The sequence below is a fragment of the Panthera pardus genome, unplaced genomic scaffold (assembly GCF_024362965.1).
Source record: "Panthera pardus isolate Hobbes unplaced genomic scaffold, ASM2436296v1 HiC_scaffold_12, whole genome shotgun sequence".
NCBI lineage: Eukaryota > Metazoa > Chordata > Mammalia > Carnivora > Felidae > Panthera > Panthera pardus.
Window position 1 is genome coordinate 5,520,069 of NW_026526677.1, and position 27,886 is coordinate 5,547,954.

The 27,886-nt window shown below is 52.3% G+C and overlaps 1 protein-coding gene and 3 long non-coding RNA genes across 8 annotated transcripts in view; 2 read left to right on the plus strand and 2 right to left on the minus strand.

The window, feature by feature from the left end:
• Window positions 1-18,566, minus strand: LOC109246839 (uncharacterized). Of its 4 annotated transcripts, XR_002071467.2 has the most exons (6): window positions 17,274-17,716; window positions 16,812-16,919; window positions 14,739-14,863; window positions 11,551-11,666; window positions 3,711-4,547; window positions 1-846 (listed from the first exon to the last, which is right to left on the minus strand). It is a non-coding gene; the product is annotated as an uncharacterized LOC109246839 (long non-coding RNA). The 4 variants fall into 4 exon arrangements; XR_002071469.2 differs by lacking the exons at window positions 16,812-16,919; window positions 17,274-17,716 and adding an exon at window positions 18,022-18,566; XR_008421081.1 differs by lacking the exon at window positions 16,812-16,919 and having other exon boundaries at window positions 17,219-17,715.
• Window positions 17,776-21,189, plus strand: LOC109246840 (uncharacterized). The gene is made up of 3 exons (XR_008421082.1): window positions 17,776-17,835; window positions 19,006-19,173; window positions 19,660-21,189. It is a non-coding gene; the product is annotated as an uncharacterized LOC109246840 (long non-coding RNA).
• The window catches only part of SSH3 (slingshot protein phosphatase 3), an 8,081-nt gene continuing 1,031 nt past the window's right edge, over window positions 20,837-27,886 (minus strand). For both annotated transcript variants that reach the window (XM_019415141.2, XM_019415140.2), the window contains exons 3-14: window positions 27,289-27,520; window positions 26,228-26,346; window positions 26,075-26,146; window positions 25,657-25,722; window positions 25,358-25,546; window positions 25,181-25,274; window positions 24,640-24,768; window positions 24,516-24,562; window positions 23,651-23,797; window positions 23,253-23,453; window positions 22,888-23,161; window positions 20,837-21,822 (exon numbers count right to left, since the gene is read on the minus strand). In XM_019415141.2, coding sequence (XP_019270686.2) covers window positions 21,550-21,822; window positions 22,888-23,161; window positions 23,253-23,453; window positions 23,651-23,797; window positions 24,516-24,562; window positions 24,640-24,768; window positions 25,181-25,274; window positions 25,358-25,546; window positions 25,657-25,722; window positions 26,075-26,146; window positions 26,228-26,346; window positions 27,289-27,520 — 1,843 coding nt within the window. In that variant the 3' untranslated portion in view covers window positions 20,837-21,549. The remainder of the gene's footprint in view (window positions 21,823-22,887; window positions 23,162-23,252; window positions 23,454-23,650; window positions 23,798-24,515; window positions 24,563-24,639; window positions 24,769-25,180; window positions 25,275-25,357; window positions 25,547-25,656; window positions 25,723-26,074; window positions 26,147-26,227; window positions 26,347-27,288; window positions 27,521-27,886) is intronic.
• On the plus strand, window positions 25,361-26,595 carry LOC109246838 (uncharacterized). Its single transcript, XR_002071464.2, has 4 exons — window positions 25,361-25,468; window positions 25,600-25,736; window positions 26,089-26,304; window positions 26,494-26,595. It is a non-coding gene; the product is annotated as an uncharacterized LOC109246838 (long non-coding RNA).

Sequence of the window (27,886 nt, forward strand, 5' to 3'; positions counted from 1 at the left end):
CTAGATAAGGAATCTGGATTTTATTCTGAGTGAGACAGGAAGACAGTGGTGGGTTTTGAGCCAATAAATGACACAATCAAGCTTATGTGTTGAAAACATGACTCTGGCGGTTGGCGGAGAACAGATTGTGGGGTTGGGGGAAAAAGAGGCGGCAAAACTGCTCAGGCTTTTGGGGTCGGCCTCGAGAGAGGTGACGGAGATTTGGACCAGGGTGGGGAGATCAGTCGGTTGTGGGCTTGAGAGAGAGAGGAGCGAAGGAGAACTCCAAAGGCCTCGGCCTGAGCGTCTGGAAAGCCAGAGTTCCCATGACTGAGATGGGGAAGGCTGTGTGAGGGGTGGGGGTGGGGGGTGCTGGGGAACCAAGAGTCCGCGCCTGAAGTGGGTGACACCCCAGCGGAGCTGGGGAGTAGGCGGTGGATACGCCAGCCTGGAATTCTGGGGAGCTCTGGATCGGAGATGTAAATGAGGACGTTTCTTAGGTGGCATTTAAAGCCCTGAGCGTGGATAAAGTTACCTCGGTGACTGCAGAAAGAGACAAGAAGTGGTCCAAGGACAGGCCTGGGACTTCTATGCTTAGAGGCGAGGAAGGAGACTGTGGGCGGCAGGGCCGGAGGAAAATCAGGAGTTGCAGGCCCGGGGGGCCTGGACAGAAGGCATTTCAGGGTCTCAGGTGCTTTGGAGAGGCTGGTACAATGAAGCCTGAGGGCCGAATGCTGGACTTGGCCATGCAGAGGTCACCAGAGACAAGAAGTTTCCACGACTGCCAGGTAAGAGTGTGCTGCAGTGGGCTCAGAGCGAGTGGCAGAAGTGGAAAGGGGAGCGTGCCAACTCTTTCAGGGAGTTTTACTGGAAAGGGAGCAGAGGAATACAGCGGTGACCAGTGGGACGTGGGATCAAAGGAGGGGTTTTGATGTGTCGTTTTGTCTTTTGCTTTAGAGAGAGTGACACCACAGCATGATCACCCAGTGAAGACAGTGAGCAAACGGGGAGGGTACTGATGCCGCAGGAGACAGAGACAGCAGTCATATGAGGCCTCTGTGAAAGCGACAAGGGCCAGGACGAGTACCCAGGGAGAGGCTGGCCTCAGGTAGGAGCATCCAGCGTGACAGGAAGGGAGGCCAAGGATGTGGGTGTAGATGCAGGTGGGAAGGTATAGTTATCAGTGGGAACATTCGAGAATCCAACGTTTGCTGAGAGCCTCACGTAGCTCGGAGGGGTCTGATGTTTACTAAGTGCCCTGCGTGCCATCTGCTGAGCTGAAAGCTGCACATTCCTTATCTAGTTGACTGGAGTGACTCAAAACACTCTCATTAGGTAAGTATGAGCCACAGTTGACAGATAAGGAGGCTGGAAAGAAAAGCAACTTACTCCATCAGTAAACCCCGCGGCCGGACTCACACCTGGGGCTGCCTTCCGCAGTGCGTTACCCAACACCCGCACCCCTCTGGGCCTGCACCCTGGGTGCTGAGGGCGCTGTTGGAGAGATGAGATCTACCCATGTGGAAAGTTAAGAAAACAATATACAGGCTACTTTGGGGCAATTGGGAGTGGTATCGACACTGAGTCTTCAGGAAGGAGAGAGCCCTGCACTTAAAAGGACCCTCATTGTGGGGACCCTGAGCACACAGACAGCCACCTCCCGCTACATTGGCTGTCCCTGCCTCACTTTAGCACCTCACCCCTTCCGCTGCAGAATGAATGAAGACCCCCTACCGCAGCTGGGGGGTGGCCTGAGACACCTCCACTCTGAATATTCTTTTTAAAAAATGTTTGTTTGTTTATTTATTTTTGAGAGAGACAGAGAGAGAGACAGAATCCAAAGCAGGCTCCAGGCTCTAAGCTGTCAGCGCAGAGCCCGACGCGGGGCTGGAACTCACGAGCTGTGAGATCATGACCCGAGCCGAAATCGGACGCTTAACTGACCGAGTCACCCAGGTGCCCCTGAGTATCCTTACTAGTTGCATCTGTTTTCTTCAAAACCTTCTGCCAGTCTTGCGTTCTACTCCATGATATTACTGAGGTAGCTGCTGTAGCATTACAAATGGGTGAACTCACTTGTCAAGTAAAACGACCCCTCCAGGAAGATGGGCCGAGAGTGGCCTGCGGCTGGCTCGACACGCCCAGCACCACCCAACCAGGCGGAGCAGCCCTGCAGGAAGTGGCAAAGAGACGTTCATCAGAAGCAAAATGGGAGGTCAGGGGCCCATGAAGGGTGAGTAAGAGGAGAGGGGCAGAGAAGAGCATTCTAGATTGAGGGACTGGGCTGAGAGCAAAGGTGACAAGGAGAGGCGGACGTGTGCGCCCAGGGGAGGGCGTGCAGATTGCAGCACTTGCTTGATGAGAATCGGTGCACTAAACAGCTAGCATTTCAGTGCCTACTCCATATCCAGACTGTTCTAAGTGCTGTTTATCCTCTCAGATGCTAAAATCTTTATAAAGAGACTTTGAGGAAGAGATTCAGGCACAGTGAGGTTAAGTACTTGCCCAAGGGTCACACAGCACGTAAGTGTCGGGACGGAATCTGATGCCTGCACTCACGTCATGTGGGATAACGCCAGCAAGTAGGGCTGGGGCCAAACATAGGGCCGGGAGCCTGAGGTGAAGGAATCTGCACTTATCCACAGTGAAGACAGCGCCTGAAGGTTGTTGAGCAAGAGAAAAATAGGATAAAAATAATCATTCCGGAGAATCTGTCTGGCCAGGTAGGAAGAAAGACTCGCAGGGAAGAAAGTGCAGGCAGGGAGACCACAGCAGAAGCTATTAAATATTCAGGACATGGGTGCTGAGATGCTGGGCTAGCAGTCAGAATGCAAAGGACAGAGAGCAACAAGAGATGTTGCAAAGGCAGGTGGCAAGGCCTGCGTTTGGGAAGGGAGGAGTGGGGAGGAGGCGTCGAAGATGACTCAGGATTTGAGCACGGGTGCGTGAGAGAAGGCTGATGCCATGGGCAGAAGACTGGAATCTGGGAGGAGGAGCAAGCTCGACTTCACGCCTGTTCAGTTTAAGACGATGACAGGACTCCCAAAAGGAAACATCCAGTAGGCAGCGGCAACTTAGAGGTCAAGTCCAGTGGCGAGGTCAGGGAGAGGTGGCATCCAGGGCAGGGGGGATCGCCTGCACAGAAGCGACAGCTGAGCCCATGCGCATGGAGGGGTTCTCAGGGGGTGAAGAGAGACAGGGAGGTGGCGTGACGACAAGACCAAAGACGGCGCTCGGGAAATCCTCTCTAGAAGGTGGAAGACCAGCAAAGGAGAAGGGACAGTGGCCTAGCGGCAGGAGAGCCGAGGCAGAGCAGTGTCCGGGAGGTTCCCGAGAACTTCGCAAACGGCTGGTGTCACGCTGCCAGACGTCAAGGGAGAGATCATGAGGAGGAGATGCAAAGAGGAGGACGGCCCACCCTCTGCCCTCACATTTCCCAGGTCCCTCTGTCCCCATTCTGCCGTCCCCAGCTGCCACAGTGACGACCAGTGCCACACCCACCGATGAAGGCCACACTGATTCATTCTCTAGTGACTGAGGTGTGGCGGCATTTTTCCACCCTCAAACTCAGACAAACGCACCGGTAACGTCAGGCTTAAGGAGCTAATTTGCCAAGAAACTCAAGTAAATCCGGGAAAGGAACATGTCTCCGAAAGGGTCTAGAGGTGGAATGAGGCCACAGCAGTGGCAGCTTGACGTGGCTTGGGGTCAGCTCCACCTCCAGGACTTACGGGATCGTCAACATGACGGCCTGTGTTCTCCATAGTTCGTTCAGCCGACTGCTACACTAGAAAACAACTGCGTGCCAGTCATGGCAGATGCGGACGGTTGGAGCTCCGGTGCCTCAGCTCCGAGGGCTTCCTGGTGGGAGAGGGCGGCCTGGAGCTAATGCGAACAGAGCCACGGGACAGGAGTGCACGCGGACTTCCCGAAGACGGCCCCGTAGCTAAGTATTTCAGAACGAGCAGGGAGGACGGAAGGTAGACAGGGTCCCGGGTCCTTCCTGAGCTCTGCTGTGGTCCTTAGTCTCTTGAAGGAAAAGGCACTTCCCAGAAACCTCCTCTGGGGCAGATGCCTCCACCTCGCGGAGAGGTTCTGCTGGCTTCCAGACCTGCAAGTCCTGCCCTTGACCACATGCCGTTTCTCGGGGCAGCCTTCCCCAAGAGGAGTTAAGGATTTCTCTGTTTATATTTTATGAGGGCACGTCTCATTGCCACAGTACATCTCACTGCCTCCGCTAGAGACTGCCTCATCCTGGTGCTGTGTGTCTAGCCCAGGGTTGGCTACGTAGTAGGTACTCATGCCTCCTGTTTGGGCTGTTGGTCCTGTCCAGCCTGTGAGGATTGTTTATGTGCCGGACAAATGAAATCTGGTCCCTGTCTAAGTCGCTTCTCCTGGGGGTTGTGTGGCCTTGACGGCAGGAGCCGTCTTTTTCTAGAGCCTGCTCAGCACGGAGGGCATCAGAGCTGTCAAACTTCAGAAGCTGTCAAAGCGGGCTCTGTTTCACTTCCCGTTTCGAAGCCTGTGCCTCCACTGGGCCTGCCCACAGAGCGCTCATCCGAGGTCCGCTTAGGTGCAGGGCAGAGATGATCATCCCGTACAGAGTGCAAAGGGCCATCTGGCTACACCCCCCCCCCCCCGGCCTCCCACATGCTCTCAGGGGGATGGCAGCCCAGGATCCTCCCCCACAGTCCCACCCTGCTGGGATGTAAACTGGTACAGCTCCAAGGACGCCAAATGGGCACTATTTGTCAAAATTACAAATGCACATATCCCTTTTGGTCCACATCTAGAAATTTATCCTACCGACACACTTGTATGTCTAAAAGAACATACATAAGGTTATTTCTTATCTTACCATTTGTAATAGCAAAGACTATAAACAGCCTAAATGTCTATCACTAAGGTACCGGTAAAGTAAGTTACAGTATACGAAGGACACTGTACTGTGAAAAAGTTCAAGCAAGCTCTGCATGTTTTGGTGTAGAATAGAATGAAATCTAAAATATATGTGAAGAGGGGCACCTGGGTGGCTCAGTCGGCTAAGCGTCTGACTTCAGCTCAGGCCACGATCTCGCAGTCTGTGAGTTTGAGCCCCGCGTTGGGCTCTGGGCTGACGGTTCAGAGCCTGGAGCCTGCTTCCGATTCTGTGTCTGCCCCTCCCCCACTCATGCTCTGTCTCTCTCTGTCTCAAAAATAAGTAAACTTAAAAAAAAAAGCTGCTGAGGATTCAAATCAATTTAAAAAAAAAATATATGTGAAGAAGGTGAAATGGGGAAAAAAAGGATTTATAGAACAGGCTACTATTTGGGTAAAGATGTGTGTATTCACTTGTATTGTGCATAAATATCTCTGAAAGGACACCTAGGAAATTGATGCCATTAGTTACCTTTGAGAGGAAGGCAATTTGGTGGGTTGGAAATAGGGAATGAAGGGAAATCTTCATGGACAGTACTTTTGAATTTTGAACTCTGCAGCTGTCTTGCCTATTTAATCAATCAATAAGAAAAAAATCTCGGGGCGCCTGGGTGGCTCAGTTGGTTGAGCACCCAATTCTTGATCTTGGCTCAGATCTGATAGTTTGTGAGTTCGAGCCCTGCATTGGGCTCTGCACTGATAGTGCGGAGACTGCTTGGGATTCTGTCTCTCCCTCTCTCTGCCCCTTTCCCACTTGCACTCTTTCTCTCAAATAAATACACTTAAAAAAAAAAAAAGAAGGAAAAAAAAAGTCTTACCATGTTCGTGCCGACATATTTAACAAATAGTATAAATACTAGAGGGGCGCCTGGGTGGCTCAGTCAGTTAAGCATCCAACTTCAGCTCAGGTCATGATCTCACGGTTCCAATCGTGGATCTGAGCCACGCATCGGGCTCTGTGCTGACAGCTCAGAGCCTGGAGCCTGATTTGGATTCTGTGTCTCCCTCCCTCTCTCCCCCTCCCCCTCCTCAATGACAAACAAACATTAAAAAAAAAATACTAGAGACAATTCTACTAGGGTAAAGGGGGCATTGTGTCATGCATTGCAATGGCTCTGTGGATATCTCTGGACTCATAAAGCTGTACTCTTACTACGTTCCACGGGGAGAGAAGGGTCTTCTACCTGTTCTGGGGGGGGAGGGGGAGTGTTGGCAGGGGGGGAGACCCGTCTCCTCTTCTTTTTCACTAGCTCCCAGCCAGGCGTCTGGCACTGCCCACACTGGGACATGAGTCAACTGTCATGGTGACCGGTTTCACAACAGTCCCAACATGATGAGTCCGGTAGAGGTCCGACCAGTTTTTTCCTTTACTCATTTAACAAGTACAGGGCAGGGGCACCTGTTAGTGTGAGCAGTATGTGAAGTCCGCACCTTGGGTTCTGAGCCTTAAAGAGTTTCTAGTCTACCTTAAATATATGACAAGATGCCCACTTTTTTTTTTTTTTTTTTTTTTTTTGAGAGAGAGAGAGAGAAAGAGCTAGCAGGGGAGAGGCAGATAAAGAGGGAGACAGAGAATCCCAAGCAGGCTCCGCACTGTAAGCGCAGAGCCGGATGTGGGGCTCGAACCCACGAACTGCGAAATCATGACCTGAGCCAAAGTCAGACGCTTAACCTACTACGGAGCCACCCAGGCATCCCAAGATTCCCACCTTTAAATAAGATTGGCAAAAACTAAAAAACTTGGACAGCATATCTCAGTTGGCAAGCTGAGGGGAAACTTGCAAGAGCATAAAATTGGCCCAGCCTCCCAGAGAGAGGAATTTGGTGGTGCTAATGAGACAGAATGGCATTTACCCTCTGACCCAGAAATGCTATTTCTAGGAATTTCTCCCGAAGATTCACTTCCACAGACCTATAGCAACGTATGCACAAGCTTATTCACTGTGGCATTATTTGTAATGGCAGAATGTTGGAAAGCACCCACGTTCCATGGAAGCTGATTAAATAAACCCATCAGTGCAATACTGTGTAGCTATTAAAAAAAAAAAGAAGATTTTCATTAGCTGATACAGAGTGATTTCCATGATAGATTGCCAAATATGTAGTATGCTACCTTTGTGTAAGAAAGAAGGGAAAATAAGAAAATAAGAAAAAATCTGAAAAAAGAAACACAGGAGGAGTAAACCAGAAATGAATGGTAACATAATTGTACAGAAAAAATAACACAAGAATTCAAATGAATGTTCAATACAGTTCATGGACTTCCTAAGGACTACAAAAACCAAAAAACACTTGAGCTTTACTTAATTGGTTTGTTGTTGATAATATCAGCGTAGGAATTCTAAAACTGTTGTTTTTGTATGAAAGATACAAAAAAATGAATAAATACATAGATGTTGGAAATCAGAGATTACACTGTGAAAAAAGGAAGATAAAAAATATGGACTGAAGGAAGGTGAGGAAAAATCCAGAAATGTCAGATCTGAACTGGAGATAACAGTATGCAGAATTTTGTTGTTGTTGTTGTTGTCGCTGTTAAGTAAGCTCTACACCCAATGTGGGGCTTAAAATCATGACTCCGAGATCAAGAATTGGGACCTCTACCTCCTGAGCCAGCCAGGCGCCCCTAGAATTCATAAATTTTTTTCACTTTATTGAAATATAATTTATCTATGGCCTTTTGTAGCAACATGGATGGAACTGGAGAGTGTGATGCTAAGTGAAATAAGCCATACAGAGAAAGACAGATACCATATGGTTTCACTCTTATGTGGATCCTGAGAAACGTAACAGAAACCCATGGGGGAGGGGAAGGAAAAAAAAAAAAAAAAAGAGGTTAGAGTGGGAGAGAGCCAAAGCATAAGAGACTGTTAAAAACTGAGAACAGGGGCGCCTGGGTGGCTCAGTCGGTTAAGCGGCCGACTTCAGCTCAGGTCACGATCTCGCGGTCCGTGAGTTCGAGCCCCGCGTCGGGCTCTGGGCTGATGGCTCGGAGCCTGGAGCCTGCTTCCGATTCTGTGTCTCCCTCTCTCTCTGCTCCTCCCCCGTTCATGCTCTGTCTCTCTCTGTCTCAAAAATAAATAAAAAACGTTAAAAAAAATTAAAAAAAAAAAAAAAAAAAAAAAACTGAGAACAAACTGAGGGTGGATGGGGGGGTGGGAGGGAGGGGAGGGTGGGGGATGGGTATTGAGGAGGGCACCTTTTGGGATGAGCCCTGGGTGTTGTATGGAAACCAATTTGACAGTAAATTTCATATATTAAAAAATTAAAAATAAATAAATAAATAAATAAATAAATAAATAAATAAAAGAAATATAATTTATCTACAGATTTTAAGCATATAGTTTTGGTAAATGTATACACTGGGGTAACCATCAACCCAATTAAGATCTAGAATATTGGATCAGCCTGAAAGTTTCCTTACTCTCCTTTGCTCTGTTTCACCCTTTTGTTCTTGATAATTGGTAATTTGCATTTTCCCTCTTTTTTTTCTTAATCCATCTTGCTAGCGGTTTATCAATTTCACTGATTTTTTTCAAAGAACCAACTTTTGGTTTTGTTAACTTTCTCTGTTCTTTATGTATTTCCATTTCACTAATTCCTGCTCTCATTACTCATTTTTTGGGATTTAACTTGTTTTTGTTTTGTTTTGTTTTGTTTTTTTGCTTATTTTATTTTGCTCTTTGTTTCGACTTTTTGACTATAGGACTAACGCATCTATAAACATTTGTGTACTGGTTTTTGTATAAATATATGTTTTCAGTTCTCTTGGGTATATATTTAGGAGTAGAATTGCTGGGTCGTATGGTAAAAATATTTAACTTTTTGGAAAACCCGCCAAACTTCTTCCAGCTTCTTAGGGTAGAATCATAGAATACTGATTTTAAAGCTTTCTCTTTTTCGGATTTAAAGTTCTCAATTTCCCTCTAAAGCACTTCTCTCAGCTGCACTACACAAATTCTGATACGCTGTGCTTTTGTTTTGTTCAGTTTGAGATATTTTGCCTTCATTGTGTTTTCTTCCTTGACTCATGAATCATGTATGTATGTATATATATATATATATATATATATATATATATATATATATATATGTTTTGTTTTAAGATTTTTTTTTTTTTTTTAATTTTTTTTCAACGTTTTTTATTTATTTTTGGGACGGAGAGAGACAGAGCATGAACGGGGGAGGGGCAGAGAGAGAGGGAGACACAGAATCGGAAACAGGCTCCAGGCTCCGAGCCGTCAGCCCAGAGCCCGACGCGGGGCTCGAACTCACGGACCGCGAGATCGTGACCTGGCTGAAGTCGGACGCTTAACCGACTGCGCCACCCAGGGGCCCCTAAGATTTTATTTTTAAGTAATCTCTACACAAGGTGGGGCCTGAACTCATGACCCAGAGAACAAGAGTTGCAGGTCCCACCAACTGAGCCAACCAGGCACCCCTAGAAATATATTCTTTAATTTTTAAACATTTGCGTGCCTCCAAACACTGCGGTTCTGCAATATCATGGGATAGAGTTCCCGCAGATACATACCATGTCGGCTCCGCCAAGTTGGTCGTCCCGCTCAGACTTTCTATGTCCTATTGCTTTTTTTGTCTAGTTAATCACTTATCAATTACCAACGAAGAGTTTTCCAATCTCTGTGATTACGCATTTGCCTTTTTTCCCCCTTAGTTCTGTCAGTTTTTACTTCAGTTTTTTTGTAGCTCTGCTATCAGGTGCATATCCATTTAGGGTTACAGCTTCCTGTTCAGTGGGTCCTTTTCGGATTACGAAATGCCTCTCTTTATCTCTAATTCTCCTTGTCTGGACGTTAACCTGGCCTGATACGAATGTAGCCGTACCAGCTTCGTGTGCTTTCTAAGTGCCTAGCGTATCTGTTTTCATCCTTTTACTTTCGGTGTCTGTAGAGAAATTCTCTCTCTTTTACCTATTGTATAGTGGGGTCTTGACAAGCTCTGTGTTTTAACTGGAATATTTACATTTACTGGAATTATTCATACAGCTGGGTTTAGGTCTAGGTTTAGTCTGTGTCAGTCTGGGTTTAGTCTGCTGGGGCCACCGTAACAAAGTACCACAGATTGGGTGGCTTCAACAACAGAGATTTCTTTTCTCACAGTTTTGGAAGCTAGAAGTCTGAGATCAAGGCGTTGACAGAACTGGTTCCTTCTGAGGGCTGTGAGAGAAGGATCTGTTCCAGGCCTCTCTCCTTGTCTGGTCGACGGCTGACTTCTCCCTGCGTCTTCACGTTCTTTTCCTTCTGTACGTGTCTGTACCCGAATCTCTTCTTGTAAGGACACCAGTCATACTGGATTAGGGTCCAGCCGAATGACCTCATTTTAACTTAGTATCCCTGCAGGGGCTCTAGCTCCAAATACAGTCGCATTCCGAGGTGCTGGAAGTGAGGATTTCATCATATGAATTTGGAGAAACAGAGCAAGGTCTGCCACCTTGCTGCTTTTTTTCTATGTGTCCTTTAATTCCTCAGTTCATCTCTTCCTGCCTTTTTCTGAGGAACTGAATATAATTAATACCATATTTACATCTTGTAATTCAATAGTCAGGATTTAACTATCATTAATATTATATTTTACTTCCTTTTTTGCTTTTTAGCTAGATCTCTTTTTATTATTTTTTAATGGTTGCCTTAGAAATTATAGTATGTAGGGGCGCCTGGGTGGCTCAGTAGGTTGAGCATCCGACTTCGGCTCAGGTCACGATCTCACAGTTCGTGAGTTTGAGCCCCGCGTCGGGCTGTGTGCTGACAGCTCAGAGCCTGGAGCCTGCTTCGGATTCTGTGTCTCCTTCTCTCTCTGTCCCTCCCCAGCTTGTGCTCACTCACTCGCTCTCTCTCTCAAAAATAAATATAAAAAAAAAAGAAATTATAGGACACGTCACTAGTTGATCACAATCTCCTTGAACTTCACATTTCACAGATATTAGAGCCTTACAACGATATAAGTTTATTTGCTCTCCCATTATTTCTACTATTATATTTTATTCCTCCATAGGTCATAAACTGTGTCTTATGATAATATTACTTTTGCTGTAAATAGATCCTGGTCGTTTGTGGAAATTGAGAAAACAAAAAAGTAATGCTTTTAAATTTACCCACCTTTTACCATTTCTGTGGTGCTTCATTCCTTCCTATGGGTCCAAGTTCCCAAATTTCCTTTCAGACTGAAGAACGCCCTTTAGCATTTCTCGGAGCGCGGGCCTGCCGGCAGCAGAGTCTCTTCTCTGTCGCTCTTTTCCTTTTGAAGTTTTATGTATGTGTGTATGTATGTACATGTTTATTTATTTACTTATTTTGAGAGAGGGAGAGAGTGGGGAAGGGGCAGAAAGAGAGGGAGAGAGAATCCCAAGCAGGCTCCACGCTGCCAGCACAGAGCCCAGTGCAGGTTTTGAACTCACAAACCACGAGATCGTGACCTGAGCCCAAATCAGGAGTCGGCTGCTTCACTGACCGAGCCACCCGGGAGCCCCATCCTCTATCATTTTTCATAAAATGTCTTTACCTGTCTCTCCTACTGCAAGATATTTTCATTGGCTACAGAATTCTAGATTGTCTTCTTTGTCAGCACTTCAGAGTGTGAGCTCACTGTCTCTGTCCTCCACTCTTCCACATCACTGTTCCCCGATATGGAACCTACCTGCTTTCAAAATGTTTTCTTTACCTCTGGTTTTCAGCACTTGGACTATGACATGCTTACTCCAGGTGTGATTTTCCTTTGCTCATCCTGTTTGTGGCTTGCCAAGCTTCTTGAATCTGTAAGTGAATGTCTCTCATCAAATTTCACATTTTTTTTTTCTTACCATTATGTCTTCAAATACATATATTTTTCTGTCCCATCCTCTCTCTCCTCTCTTTCTGGAACTCCAGACACATACGTTAGACTGCTTGAGATGGTCCTATAGATCGCTTGGGCATTGTTAATTTCTATTCGGTCCTTTTGTTTCTGATTTTCAGATGAGATCATTTCTCCAGACTTGTCCTTAAACTCACAGCCTATTCTTCTTCCAAGCCTTCTTCAATCTTTTGGTAAGCCACTCCAATGGATTTTCAATCTATTCGGTTCTTTACAGTTGTATTTTTTTAATGTTTATTTATTTTGAGAGAGAGAGAGAGAGAGAGAGAATCAGAGAGAGAAGGAGACATCTCTGAAGAAGCAGGCTCTGAGCTGTCATGTCAGCACAGAGCCTGACGCGGGGCTTGAACTCAAGGACTGCGAGATCATGACCTGAGCCAAACTTGGACGCTTAACCCACTGAGCCACGCAGGGGCCCCAATTCTTTACAGTTTTAATTACTCTGTTAAGACTCCCAATTAAGACCACTATATTTTCCTTCAAGTCCTTAGTCATATTTATAGTAAGTACTTTGCAGTCCTTGTACGCTAATTTCAACATTGGTATCATCTCATGATTATGTTTCCGCTGACTTTTTTTCTTTTTTTTTCTTTAAGTTTATTTATTCATTTTGAGAAGGACAGTGCAGAGAGAGAGAGAGAGAGAGAGAGAGAGAGAGAGAGAGGAAGAGAGAGAGAATCCCAAGCAAATTCCACACGGTCAGTGCAGATCTCAACGTGTGGCTTGATCTCATGAATCATTAGATCATGACCAGAGCTGAAATCAAGAGCTGGGTGCTTAACTGACTGAGCCGCCCAGGTGCCTCAGAATAAGAGATTATACAAAACATATAACAAATGTAGATGGAATGATATAATTTAAAAACACACAATGAAATAATAATTTAGGCCAAGATCATTCCTTGATACTAAAACCAATGATTGACAGATTGTTGGGGAGAGGATATTCACACAACTTCAACTTACCACACAGCTCATGACTACAAAGGGAAAGGGTTCCTGGGCAATGGAAAGATCTAGCAGATGACATCTTAACCAGCAACCAAATTCAACATCAGCAATAATGAGATCGGGCAACATTAAATGGTTGAAGTAATGAAACAGAGAGAACTTACTGCTCATACAGTATTCTTGCAGAAAGGTTTAATCTGACTCTAACTGCAAGGAAACATTCAGGCAAATTCAAATTGGAGGATATTCTATAAGACAACTGGGCTGGATTCTGCAAAAATGGCAGTGTCATGAAAAACAAATAGGAAGGAACACTATTCTAGATCAAAGAAGAATCAAGAGACATGACAACTAAACGCAGACTGTGATCCCTGATTGGATCGTGAAACTTTTTTTTTTTTTTAAGCTGTAATGGAAAATTTAGCGCTATTTGGGGAAATAAAATTATGGTAGGCAATCTAGATAATAATACTGCATCATCGTGAAATTTCTTGGCCGCTGTGAAAACAGTTTGGCGACTCCTCAGGAAGCTGAACACAGACTTCACCATATGATCTAGCAACCCTACTTCTAGGTACGCGCTAAAGAATCAAAGCAGGGACTCAAACAGATGTTTGTGCAGCCGTGTTCACGGCATCATCATCCCAACGGCCAGAAGATGGGAATAACCCCTATGTCCATCAACAGGTGAAAGCCTAAGCAAAATGTCGTCTATCCATGCAGCAGGATGTTATTCGGCCTTAAAAAGGAACGACATTCTGACCCATGCTAGAAAAATAGATGAATCTTGAAGATATTAGGCTAAGGGTCATAAGCCACACATAAAATGACTATTGACTGATTCCACTTGCATGAGGTGGATGAGCAAATGCATGGAGATAGAAAGCAGAATAGAGATTGCCAGGGTGGATGGGATGTTTAATGAAAAAGTTCTGGAAATGGCTAGTGAGGAGGGTTGCACGACATAATGAATGTAGTTAATGCCGCAGGCCGTGGAGGAAGCCCACCAAATGAAGAAACGAGCTGCACAGCCGTGTGTACTGCTGGGATAGACAGGCAGCTGCTGTTCTGGACACTTCCGCCCAGTTCCAAGCCTTCCCGGGCCACATAACTTATGGGGGGGGTACGTATAATGAGCTCTGTCTCCCCGGCCTTTAGGGGCACCCTCCTTCACCCAATCTGTCGCTCTCCCCCACGATTATGTCTGACTTGAGCGAGGCCAGCATGTGGCCCTTGCTTTTATCCGGGTCTTCTTCCACCCGCCCCTTTCTGCCACACCTCCCTCTCCATCTTCACCCCCGAGGCTCGCCGGGCTTCTGCGGGTCGCGCCAGTGGGGTGGAGTGTGGCATCTGTACCCAGGCCAGGGAAGCTCACCGGGCAAACTTCGCCAACTCGCCTCCCCACCCAGTGGGAGGACAGCTTTGTATTCTCGGTTCTCCAACCCAGACCCAGAATCCCCTCTGGTGTGCCAGCGGTCCAGGCAGCTGCAGAGCAGGAGAAGGGGCAGCGGCTCCCTGATGCGACATGCCGCCATGGGAACAAGTCAGAGTCTAGTGCGGGTACGAGAGTGAGACTCTGGCCAAATGTGTCTGAGAACAGCTGGGCCAGACTGGAAAACTGAGGCAAAGGGGTAGGAAATTCTGACTGAAATGAGAAGGAAGGGGCGTACGGGTCTGCTTTCAGGTCAGCCTACGACTACGGCCCTGCCGGTAGGCAGATGGCACCCCTTCGGTGACAGCCGAGGGAGCGGAAAGATCGCCGGTCTCAATGCCACCGTCTGGCTCTTTGGCCTATAACCCCAAAACTCAGATCTCTCAGGTGGAAAAGTCAAGGTCATGATGTAAGACCTTCTGGCCGTTGTGAATTGTAAAGGACTGGCACGCCCCTGAAGCAGGCTGACGTAGGCCTCCGGGGCAGGCAATCGGCTGTGGTGACCTCCTCTCAGACGCCAGACCCTGAGTTGCCAAAGCTTCGCGTGGCACTTGGCTACTCGGGAATCCCGATGCCCAGTGGGCACTTACCCGCAGCCAGTGGAGTGGGAGCAAACTGGACGAGCAGGACTCCAGAGTGGACGTGCGGGCTGCCGGGAAGATGAAAGAACAGCCGGTTCTGGGTCCCTCCAGAAGAGTCCGGCGCCATCCCCCATCTAGGGACAAAACAGTCCATCAGTCGTGCCCCATCCCTTCTTTGGTTGAACCCACTTAACCCTCCCCCAGTTTCTTCAATCCGAGGATGATTTCACCCTTTGTGAGCAACAAAAGGACCCCAGAGGGGAGCCTAAACAGGACCTGGGAGGGTCTGCCCTGTCCTCAAGCCACTCTCCTCTCAATATTCTCTGCTTTGCCGTCCTCAGGCGACACCTCTGTCCCAAGTGCTGAGGTGGTTCTCCCTTTCCCGGGTCTTTGGACAGCTGTTCTAGGTGGTCCCCTTCAGGGCTACAAGGGCACGGCCCTGAAGTCAGCCTGAAGATGGCGCCACCGAAGCCAACTTCCTTCCTCTGCGGGGGCTACAGGCCTTGGCAATCTGTTGGCATGGGGGACACAGTTTCCGCTCCCAGGTGGGTCACAGACGGGAGAGACATTCCTCTGGGGAGGAGTGGGCCGCAGACAGAGGAGAGCCAAGAACAGCCACAAATGCCACGAGACCAAAGTATCCATCACTGGCCCTCGAGACTGCTTCATAATCCTGCGCTGTGGTAGTTCAGCTCACTTCCGGGGAAGGAGGCTCACGAACCCTCCGACCCATCCACCAGACCCTATTCACTTGACTCCTAGTCACTGCACTAGACATGCCAATGATATGGCCCCCCAAACGCCTGCCGATCACGTTCTTCCCTTCCCGGGGTGTCTGTAAGACAGCGTGTAGGCTTAGCACAAGGGTCTCAGGATAAGACCTTGTCTCGCCAAGACTCAGAGCCCCGGTTCCTCCACTAATATTTCCTACACGTGTGTGCTGTGCTGGCAGTAAAACACTGACCAAAATCCAGTCCCTGCTCTCTAAGAGTTCACATCTAGATGGGGCTCCAGACGTTTCTCCCCCATTCTCGGGGCTGCTGGGGGTGGGGAGTGCCCACAGTGTCTTTTCCCCACTCCTTGGCACATCCACATTGTCTACATCCCTCAAGGCCCCGCTGAAATGCCATCTGCTCCTTGCTGCTCTCAGGACACAGCCACTTAGCAGTGGTGTCTCCGGCCTCTGAATGTCCTCAGCAGACACCTGTATCTCTCTCATGATGTGTCACGTTCCTCTTGTGTTACGTGTTTGGGGTGCATAGTCGATCTTCCCTCCAGACTCTGTTTTCTTGAGGGCAAAGATCATCTCACACATCTCTGGCTCCTTCAGACCACACCACACGGTATCAGGTACATAATCCGTGGTCAAAACCTATTCATACAATGCAGCTTCCTCATACAGATGCTCGTTGGATGAATGAAAACTTGTTTGTGAAGCCACTGGGAGTTCCCAGATTTAATAAATAATACATTTTATCACTAACTTAAAATTGCTTGTTGGGATTTTTCCCAATGAATACAAAGTTAGAACTCAATGCGAGTAGTATACGATTCTTACGTATTCCTTGTAATTGTGTGTGTATCCATCTGGTCTTATGTAAATGGTATATAAATATTATAATTCAGTATTCTGCGGTTTCTGCATCATAGCATGTAAGTGCTCACATCTTGCTTTTTTTGGTAATGTTTATTTTTGAGAGAGACAGAGCATGAGCGGGGGATGGGCAGAGAGAGAGGGAGACGGAATCTGAAGCAGGTTCCAGGCTCTGAGCTGTCAGCACAGAGCCTGATTGGGGGGGGGGGGGGGCTCAAACTCACAGACCGAGAGGTCATGACCTGAGCCGAAGTCGGACGCTCAACCGACTGAGCCACCCAGGCGCCCCGGAATGTTCTTCAAAGTATCGGAAATGATGGCTGGGACTTGGGACAACGCTCACTAGGTGCAGGCCTAGGGCTAAAAACTTATGTGCATTATCTCATTTAACCTTCAAACACTTGAGGTGACAGTATGATTACCCCTGGTTTTGCAACTGATGAAACCGAGGCTCAAGAGATGTGATAACTTTGTCCAAAACCACACACCCAAGTTTCTCTGCCTCCAGATCCTGAGCTGAGACTGTCGCTCAAAACCATCCAGCTCCCCGTGTCTGGCACGCGGGGCGCACTGTGGGGGTAATGATCCCACATTCTCTAGAAGAGACCATAAAGATCATCTGCTTCAACCTCGTCACTTTTGCAATAGAGGAAAACGGTCTCAGAGAGATAAAGGGACTTGTCCCCCAACCCCAACCCCCCACCCCCCCCGCGTGCACGGAGCTAGAGGCTGCTCTGCAACAGGAACGCAAGGTGCCCTAGAATTCCAGCCCAAGCCCCACTTGACCGGAGGAGGAACTGAAGCCACGTTTGGTGAGCCCCGGGTCCCGGACCCATGGGACTCAACCCCGGGGGGCGCTCCCTGCCTTGCCCGGCCGGCGCCCCTCCACGCTCACCTGGGGCGCCACCCATCCCGCGGGCTGCCGCGCCCGACCCGCGCCCCGGTAGTACCTGTCTGCGGCGCGCAGGCTTTCGGCCGGGGACAGGGCGCTGGCGCGGAGCGAGGCGGGCTGCGCGGGTCAGAGCCGGACGGACGCTGGCCTCGCCAACCCGGGCCTCCCCGGGCCCCTCCGCCTCAAACTCCCAGGCCCAGGAAGCGCGCGGACCGCCGGACGCCGAGAATTTGGCAGCGCTGGTCCCGGGAGGCAGAGCCCCCTGGCCTCCTCCCCTCAAGCCCCCTATTCTGCCCCGTCGGCTGTCCGCAGACCCAGCCTAGCGCGAGGGCACCTGAGGGGGAACAACAGCCACGCGCCCCGCAGAAGTCAAGCACCTGGGACCCTAGAGGGCGAGGTTCCCATGGAAACGAGAGAGGCTCTCCGCGCCTGCGCGGACGCGCTAGGCACGGTGGGAATCGTAGTTTCCGGGCTGCCACCCGGCGGCCAAAGGAACGGACGCGAGATGGCGCCCGAGCATCGCGGTGGGTTCCGCGCCGCCGGGGTCGTTTCCCCCCCCCCCCCCCCTCACCCCCAGGCCGAGCGCTGCCGGCGTAGGAGAGGCCGCGGAGGCCTGAAAGGTAGTTACTCCTGGCAGCCGCGGCTCTGAGGTGTCTAGGGTGTAGGGGGAAGAGGCCGGGACGCGCGCTCTTCGCCGCGTTCAGTTGTGCCGTTTGAAATGTAGTCCTGACGAGGGGCCTCCCTGGCCCCGGCCGACCGGGGCCGGGTGGAGGGAGAACTCTGGGAAGGGGGTTGCTGGGAGGCACCTGCTGTCCGAGGGAGGCGAGCTTCGGGCAAGGGCTCGCGTCTGGGCTGGGCTACCGGCCCGGCGCCCGAGAGGCTCCCGCTGCGGGTGGGAGTCGACGTGGGATTTGCGAGCGACGGCCTTGAGCAGAACTGGTGAAAAAGCGGTGCGAGCTGGACGCCGCCCTGTCCCTCCGAGTTCGGCCTCCGGGCTGAGATCTAGAAACTTAGGATCGATTTCAGGCCCTATCACTCAGTTACTTCTCTGGGCCTCAGTTTCCTATTTCCAAAACGTGGTAATCATAACGCGTGCTTTTTCTCCTCTGGGAGCGTTGTTAAGATTCGCTGGAGATGACGTTGTTGTGGTGTAGGCTGGACCGTCCTTTAAGGACACGCACAGACATTCCTGTTTGCTGTACATTGGTGCCACTTCGTGGAGGGAAATTAGGCAATGCCTTCCAGATTAAATGCACATAGCCTTTGCTTTAGCAATTCTAGAAATATGTCCTACAGTAGGCGCCTGGGTGGCTCAGTCGGTTAAGCGTCCCCACAGTCCTAGAGTTCAAGCCCCGCGTCGGGCTCTGTGCTGACAGCCCAGAGTCGGGCCTGCTTCAGATTCTTTGTCTCCCTCTCTCTGCCCCTCCCCCGCTCATGCTCTGTCTCTCTGTGTCTCAAAAATAAAGAAAAACATTAAAAAAAAAAAAAAAAGAAATATGTCCTACAGGTTTAGTGGCCCTGTGTGCACCAGAAAGTATATGCAAGAGTACTTAAGCATTACTTGGAATGAAAAAAAATATATATCCATAAGCAACCTGAATGTTCTTTAGTAGATGAGCACTTAAATAAGTGGAGTCCATACAATAGAATGTGTATGATTGTTTTAGGAATTAGGCAGAGCTTTCCGAACTGATGTGCCACTCTTTGTGCTATGAAAAAAATGTCCAAGTGTCAATGTTAATATGCTGTAATTTATGGTTTTTTTTACGTTTATTTGTTTATTTTGGAAGAGACCGAGCACAAGTGGGGGAGGAGCAGAGACAGAGAGGGAGACAGAGAGAATCCCAAGCAGACTCCGCACCACTTCCAGTGCAGAACCCGATGCGGGGCTCAAACTCACGAAACCCGGAGACCTGAGCGGAAACCACCAGTCACGCTTAACCAGCTGAGCCACCCAGGTGCCCCTATCATTTATGTTTTTAAAACAATACATAAATATATTTGATGACATAAGCATGGAACGTCTTTGGAGGGACTCAGAAGAAGCTGTAACAATGCTGCCTGTGAAGGATTGGAAAATAAGATCTAAAGGACACATATTTTTCATTGTATATCTTTTTTTTTTAACTTTTTTTGCCCCTTTAGCAATTTGTGTGAGGTGTGTGTGTGTGTGTGTGTGTGTGTGTTAAATCATTTGCATTCTTTTAAAGTAATCTCTACACCCAATGTGGGGCTCGAACTCACGACCCTGAGATCAAGATTATCAGTTGCTCTACCAACTGAGAGCCAGCCAGTTGTTCCTGTCCATAGAGTCTGGTCAGCGCCTAGCTCTGAGTTCATGATAGGACTCTCCATTCCCAGCCACAGAGGCTGTAGGAAGGCAGGGCCTGGCCTTGGCTTCCTTCCTGACACTGTCACCCTACCTGCCCCTAACCCTGGCTTAGGACCGCTGAAAGGGCAGCCTGGGTGAGACGCGTGGTTGGCTGGAGGACGACAGGCAGCCCCACTGTTTGCTCAGAAGGGTGGACCAGCGAGGTGGATCAAGAATCAGGCGAGCCTCTCTGGACCCCACCTGGGACCCTAGGCATGTCACCTACACACAGGTACACATGGTTCTTCTAGAGAGCATGTTGGGGGTGAATTCCGTCAATGTGTAGGTGACATGTATCATTAACATATCAAAGTGGGAAGGGGGCGCTTAGGGATTTCCTAGTCTAATCCCTTTGTTTTACAGAAAGAAACAGAGACTTGAAGCGAAGTGAGTTATAAGTGGCCAAGCCAGGGCTGGATCCCAAGTTTCTTGTCCCTTGGTACTCTAGGAGTAGAGTAGTGCTGGGGTCCCACTGGGGTCTAGGTGAGAAATGGCCTTAAAATGGGGCATGAGTTCTCAAGTGGTGCCAGCTCCTACCTCTGAGTCTGCTTTGAAGGAAGGAGTTGCATATCCACCACCCCCCCCCCCCCCAACCGAAGTAGTGTGTTTATGGGGCAGAGGATATGATCTTGGGAAGAGAAGACAGAAGTGACAAAGATGGAGTCACTTACTCTTTTTGAACAGTAAAGTGGAGCAAAAGGAACCTGGATGCAGAAGGGGGGGTGCCCATCGAGGGTCCTTCTTCCTTGACAGGGAGGGACTGGCTTGGAAGATCAGGCTGTCTTGCATTGTAGCAAGAGGAAGATTCTTGGGGCCCACAGTGCGCTCGAGAACGATCATCAAGTGTCCAAACAGAGCCTTAGCTTCCGGAACAGGCTTGGTCCTGTCCAGATAGGCGTCGGCAGCTCCCACTTCCTCATGGGTAACTCGCTTCAGCTGTCCCAACAGAGCCAAGCACCTGCTGCCCAGCGTAGACTTGTCCCCCACCCCAACCTGCCTGACGGGCGCAGGGGCAGCTAACATTTACCCGGGCCCTGCCCTAGGAAGTGAGGGAGATAGCACTGGTCTCCCCTCTTCTCTTCCCCATTCCTCTTCCGGCCCCACCCCACCACTACCCTCCCACCCCGCCAGTCCTCCAAAACGGGGCCTGCCTCAAGACACCTGGTGGTTGCTATGAGGAGGCCGGAAGGGCTAAGAGAGGCCAAACTCCGTGTGTAACCAGAGAAGAATCAGACTTACAGGCACACAGCTTTATCATAAAAGTGAAAATAATATGAAAATGTTTTTTTTTTAAATTTCTAAGTACAAAGCCAGATACTATTAAGACTGTGAAAAACTGGCCAGAGGCCGTGAAGGACAAGAAGAAGACTTTCTTTGGCCTGGTGCCCTGTGACCCAGCGCACTGCTGTCGGGGAGTGACGTGGGGCGGGTGACAACAGCAGAAGACGGGCTGGTTGTGGAGTGCGGGAGGAAGGCCCCGTCGGCGGGACCGCTCTCTGCTCCTCAGAGCCTCCAGAACTGGGAACTGAGGTTACTCTTGGCCTTTAAGGGCCACCGGTTCTCTGGCCTAGCGGGCCCCAGGAGTGAAGAGGGGCAGGGGTGAGGCACACGGGAGTGGGTGAGGGAGGAAGCATGAGGCTTTCTGCACTGGGTTTATTCCCTGGCTGCAAGTGAGTGTTTCAGGCAGCAGCTGGGAATGAAGCAAGGTGCTCTGGCCCCCAAAGGCACTTTCAGTCTCTCTGTCACATCCCCGTTATAGAGAAGATCTTGAGCCCTTGGAAAGGTGGACACGTCTGAGACTTAAGGCCATAGGAGCTGAGGCTGTAGTGATGGAATCTCGGGGCCACTGGGGAGGAGCTAAAAGGAATGTGGACAAGCTGACAGGAATGAAGAGCGCTCGTCCCAGGAGCTGTGTTCAGGCGCCTCTATTTGTGTCTAGGGGGCCATGAGCATGTGTGAGGGCTCAAGCCTCGCCCTCTTCCCCACTGCCATCCACACTGGCCTGCCTCACCACCTTCCGGAGCCTGGATGTGGAGGAACGGCCGGCCTCTGCCTGCTCCTGCAAGGCCCGGGTCCGGCTGGCCACCAGGGCGGCGCTGTTGAGGGCGACCACAGACTGGTGGGACTTCAGGGCAGGCCAAGGCCCCTTGGGACCCGGCTCGCCTCCCTTGGCCTTTGAGAGCTGAGGGAAGGGCACCGGAGGGTCTTCTTCTGAAGACTCGTTTGAAGAAAACACCTAGAAGGGTCAGAGTGCAAGAAGAATCACTGAGAAGTCTTTCCAGGGCAGAGTTATTGAGCACAAAGCCTGGGGAGGGGTAGGTGCGGAATGTTAAGTGAATGTAGAAAATCTGAGCTACTCGTGGTCGTATTTCCATAGGAGGGAAGATAGCACCCCCGCCCCACTGCCCTGCTCCTTGGCCCCCACCGGTCTTCCTTCTGGCTCCAGAAGCCCTCCTGAGCTCCCCTGCACCTGCCGTATCCTTGAGACCCCCTCCTCCTCCTCTTGCCCCCCTGCCTTTGTGCAGTCAGTCCTGAGAGCTGCAGGTGAAACACCTTCCGGGTACCGAGTGAAGACACTACCTTTAGGAACACCCACGCTCGCTCACCCATCAACCATCCATACCCAGTGCCACCTCCTCCAGGAAGCCTCTCCCAAATGTTCCCGCCCTCTGTAAGGAGCTCTCTTTCCTCAGGTCAGCCATCTTGGCCTCCAGTCCCGTGGTGGGTCTGGCTTCCTAAGGCAAAGGCTAGTCTCCGGTCTTCTGCTTGTGCCCTGCAGCACTTAGCACAGAGGATGCTCAACTGCCCAGCCCGTATTTGGTCACGTGAGTGCCATGACCCCTCTGTACCCCGTCCTCTGGTGGGTTCCCCTCAGATTTGGGAGGGGCCGCAGAGCATCTTCTCCACCTCATCTGGGGTTGGCAGTTGGGTGTCCAGCTCTCGGCCTGGGGAGGATGCTCGTGCCATGGCTGGACAGCCCTGCCCCTGAGGAAGCAAGTCCTTTCATCGGGCTGAGAGTTGTCTGCAGCCTTCACCCCGGGGCCGGCTCGGCTGAGAAGCCCACGCAGGTGCCTCCAGCCCCAAGGCTGCTCTGCAGCTCCCACGGAGGGCAGTGCTCACTGACCGCCCACGAGGTCTCCTCGGCTGCTCTGAGGGGACAGAAGTGAGCTGCCCAGGGAATGGTCCCCATGGGAAGTGGGGCCCCAGTCCTGGTCTCTCTCCTTCCTCCTGCCATCTGCCCCTCCTGCTTCTGTCCCCTGATGTGCCTCAGTCTGGGCTCCTTCCCTAGCTCCAGCCTCACCTCTGGCAGGTCACTGGCCCCTGAAATGCTTTCCAGCTCCGAGGAAGGCTCCAGGAGGCTGATGGACCTCATGACCCCTCGGAGGTTGATACGGGGCCGTGGCCCAGGCTCCTCTTTCAGGGCTGACTGGCTCTCCTCCAAACCCATAGCCTTCACCTCCCCACTGCCCCCTGGTTCCGGCGGAAGAGGTGGGAATGGTGTAGACGTCTCCGGGGCGAGGGGCTCCTCCGGGGAAGCCCCACCCACTTTCTGCTCCCAGATGTGGCTCTGCCGGCTGGAAAGAGGTGGGCTCTGGTCAGCTTTGAGCGACCCAGCAGCCACGCCCAGCGCCCACACCCACCTGCTCCCCGGCCCCCGGCTTGTACCTGGCGGTCAAGATGCCCTGGTAGGTCTGCAGCTGGCGCAGAAAGCCGGGGTTGGGGCGGGCGATGGGCCGGAGCTCCTGCACGTGGCGCAGAGCCTGCTCCAGACTCCAGCCATACTGCTTCATGGCATAAGCTATCACCGTGGCAGCTGAGCGGCTGACGCCCATCTTGCAGTGGACTAGCACCCGAGTGCCCTGTGCTCTGCGGAGGCAGAACACGGTCAGCCCCCGGCCCTTCCCCGCCCCATCGCTGTGAGGGGCCCTGCGGTGTGGGAGAAGGACAGGGAGTGCTCCGCCCAGAGCAGGGGAGGGAGTCAAGACCCTGAGGGCCGGGAGAGGTCCTGAGCCGGAGGGAAGAGGCAAGGGGACCACTTGAAGCTGGGGCAGGCGGAGCCCCACCTCGCGGCCTCCACGAAGCCGTGCGTCTCCTTCCAGTGGGGTAGCAGCTGGGCTGACTCCTCATCCCAGAGGCGCACGTTGTGGTAGATGAAGCGATCGGGGTAGAAGTTGTCAATCTCGCGGGCCACGTTCAAGATGTGGCTGACCCTGTAGCGGAGGGTATGCGGCCCGGCTGACGTTGCCAGGGGCACCAGGCCCATTGGCCAGCAGACCCGGCCGACCCTGCTGGTTCTGTTTAGTCCTTGGTTCTGAGAGTCGGGTGGGGACGGTGCAGACGTGAGGGGAGAAGGTGGCCGTGACCCTGAGCGAATCATGCCGCCCCACCGGGGTTTGAGTTTCCCCCTCTGGTCCAGGTAGCTGCTGGGCTGACGGAAGCACTAAGCCCACTAGTCTCAGAAGTCAGTGGGAGGACAGCTTTGATCTAAGCTGAGACCGGGTGGATCTGCAGCAGCTGGGTGACGGTGACGGGGGCCACAGTAGATTTCCCGGGAGCCCGTGGGGGACAAATGGCAGGAACCAAGGAGGGCAGGCAGCCAGCCCCCCTGCCTGTCTCTGTGAGACGCGGTCAGGTGGAGAGGGGCTTTTCTGCTTGGGAAAGGCCCTCAGGGCGCCCACCTCACTGCCGCCCCTCTTCTCTGTGTCACTGCGGCCTTCCATATGGGGCTTGCTTTACAGAGTGGGGAGGAAGCGGGCCAGGGGAGCTGCCAGCAGGCCCCCAAGACCTTGCAGGGGGGAGGGGGTCGGAGGCAGAGCTAGCAGCTGCTCGGGGGGGATCTGGGGGTTTCTGTCCAGGTCGCCCCTTGGGGTGAGGCCAAGGGAAGGGGAAGACACAGGCTAGGTGGTCCTGAGGGGCCCGGAGCCCTACCTGTTCCTCTGTAGCTCCTCCAGGTTTGCCGCATTCCACTCTGAGCCCTGCGGAGGGACAGAAGCTTCACCCTCCGGCTCCCCCACCTGCGCGCCCTCACACCCGCCCTCACCCTGCTGCTCACCAGGTAGAGGTGGGGGAAGATGCGGGAGGCGCGGTCCTGCTGGGCCATGAGCAGCAGCATCTGGTTATCAATGAAGTCGCGGTACTGTTGGAGAGGACGGCCCAGGCGCAACTCCAAGGCCTGGCGGATCTGCAGGCGGAGCCAAAGGGGAGGAGAGGCTGGGGGGGGGGGGTGCCTTGCAAGCGTCCTGATGCCCCGCCCTTCCCTCCGGGGCCTCAGAGGACAGCACCTGTCCATCTAGACAGAGGAGCTGAAGCCAGGCGCGGGGGACTGGCTCAGGACTGGGGGAAAGCTCTGCCCCCGTGGGAGGATTCTCCACCCCCACCCCCATCCCCCACTCCCCACCCCCACCCCCACCCCCCGGCCCGGGGCCCAGCTCTCTCCTGGCCCCCGCTCCTCCCCAGCACCAGCCCGGCTTTTATTATTTTTTTTGAGTAAGCTCTACACGCGACGTGGGGGCTTGAACTCATGACCCCGATGTCAAGAGTCGCATGCAGCACCGACTGAGCCAGACACGGAACCCCCCTGCCCCCCGGCCCACCTCTTTGGAAGTGACGCTCTCCAGGTCGCTGGTGTCCAGCACCTCCCACAGCTCAGCCCGGATCGCCTGCTCCATCTGCTCCTGCTCTGAGGGCCTGGGAGCCGAGCCGGTCAGTCCAAGAACCCCTTCCCAGCTCCGCCATGGCACCCTCCCCTCTCCTCCCCTGCCCGCACTGACCGGCCAGGCTCGGCGCTGGGAGGCCGCAGGGATTCCAGGTCGGCCATGGCCATCCACTCGTTGAGGCAGCTCTGGTCAGAGCTCAGTCTGTCCTGGTAGTATCCAGCCCAGGTAAGGGCACTACCCCCTGGCACAAGACCGCCGCCAAGAGCCGCCTCACATGCCTGGTGCAACACCTGGAGTGTGGCCCTAGGACAGAGGATGGGCTGGGTCACACTCTCCTCCCTGCCGCCCCTCCCCAGACCCTCCGACCGGCTCTGAGAAGAGGAGGCCGGAGACCGGGCCGCCCTAACCCTTACCACATGGTCTGGATGGAGATGGGCTTGAAGATTCGGCTCTGCCCACCGGACGTCACACTGAAGCCCCTGAGGGAGACCAGGTGTGGGTAGAATCCAACTCCAGGCTCTGGGACAGAGCTCCTGAGAAGCCAACCTACTTGCCACCTCGTGAGGCTGGCCCTCAGAATATGTACACACACAGCATTTGGGCTTCAAAATGAGCCCCGTTTGCCACACCTGGGGTGGCCGAGGCCCAGAGAAGTTAGGTGACTTGCCTAGAGTCACACAGCAAATCCAAGATGGAGCTGAGTCGGCCCAGGCCCCAGATACCCAGCCTGCATTTCTTCCACTGCTCCCCACTGCCCAGTCACCCTATCCGGTCCGTCACCCTGCCGACCGCCCTCTCCCCTCTCTCCTCCCTCCAGTCGCCATCTCTTACCCGTCTCCATCTAGGTACACCTGGGTGTCACTCCAGAGAGGCAAGACCAGGCCCAGGGTGCAGCTCGGGGAGCTGGCAGGGGACAGAAGAAAAGCCATTGTTCCCCAGCATCTCACTTCTTTGCCCCCCCTCCCTTCCTCTCCCTGCTCGCACCTGCTGTCGGGGAAATCCACTCCCAAGAGGACTGTCTCATCCTGGCTCTGATGTTCTCTTGTGGAAACTACCAGCAGGTAGCGGAGCCGAGGGGGCCGTGCCGCCTCCAGCTGGGCTGCCTGGGGAAGATGGGGAGGGGGAAGCCCAGGGTCACAGCGGCCCAAGAAGACCCTGCACCCCCCGCCCCCCCCCCCCCACCTGACATACACGTGGGCCTAGAAGAGACCTGCTGCCTGCTTGCTCTGTGCCCATCCTCCTCTTCCCAGATTCCAGATTGGTAGTGATAACCCAGTGGCTGCCAACTTTGGGATTCCATGGTCCAACAGAATGTTTAAGAAGATTTTTCGTAAAGGGGGTATGTATGGAAAAAAGGGGAGAATGGGCCTAGCACCCATTGCCCATTTTCAATTTCTGCCCAGGAAAGAGGTTTAAAAAAAAAACACAAAAACCTTTCCCACTTGCCATTACCATCATTTGATTCAAGAAAGGTTTCTCATCAAAGAAATACTAAAGACAATCTCATAACAAAGGACAGTGCTTCCGTGGAATAAATTCAGCTTTCGGAAAGACTGCCTCCATTTTGTTTTTCCCATCTTGCTGCAGACAGTGAGATGCCCCACAGGCATCTGGGAACTGGTCCACCGGCTCCCACCTCTGCCCCACCCCGCCTGGCGCCCCTCCAGCTCAGCAGGCCCTCTGGAGCGCCCGGCCAGGCCTGAGGTGTGCGCACAACTCATGGGGTCAGGAAGGTCCTGTGCTGGTTGCACAGAACCCCACCTCCGTGTAATTCCCAGCTCTTGGACCTGATCGGGCCTTACAGGCTCATGCAGGGCAGACCCCCATCATTTCCCGCTCCTCCAGAGACCTGAAGACGTGATCGTGCCCTGTTTAAACAACTAGCTGAACCGGGAGGCTCATCAGGGTTTGGGGGATCTGTATTACTTGCCCTCGTACCACTGCTCCCCAGCAGACACACACGGTGGCTCCCTTCTACCCTCGCCTCCCCCCCCCCCCCAAGAGCTGGCTCTCTCCCCTTCTCCGAGGGCTCAGCGGCCCCTCACCAGGCGGATGTCGTCCTGTGGCCTCAGCAGCTCCACCATGAGGTGCAGGTGCTGACTCTGCTCCTGCTTCTGGGGACTCTGGGGCCCCTGCCCATCGTCTGTCTGGTCGCTGTGGGGCTGTTCTTCCCCCGGGGGTCCCTCCACTGCCTCAGGGCCAGCGTCAGCTGCTTCTCCATTGTCCTCTCCGTCCTGCAGTCCCAGGACAGCCCCACGGAGCACTGCAAAGCTCTGCCTGGCGGGGCAGCAGGGAAACCACTTTGCGTCCGTCATCCCCCTCAAGGCAGACGTGCATCAGATTCACCCACCAGGCTTGTTAGAACAAGTGTTGGGCCCCGTCCCGGGGGAGTCAACAGGTCTGGGGTGGAGGCCTGAGAATGTGCATTTCTAAGGAGTTCCCAAGTGCTGAGGCCACCACATTTGGGGAACTACTGTCTTGGAGGCTGCCAAGCCCCCGAGCCACTTGTTTAAGTGGGGGGGGGGGGGCAAGGGTTGCTCCCTTTCCCTTCCCCCCTGCCTATCTCAGGAGATGCTGTAAACTTGGTGGGGACCCAGGAGCCCTTGGGCCCTGCCGTCCCATCCCTGCCCTTTGGCTTGTGAC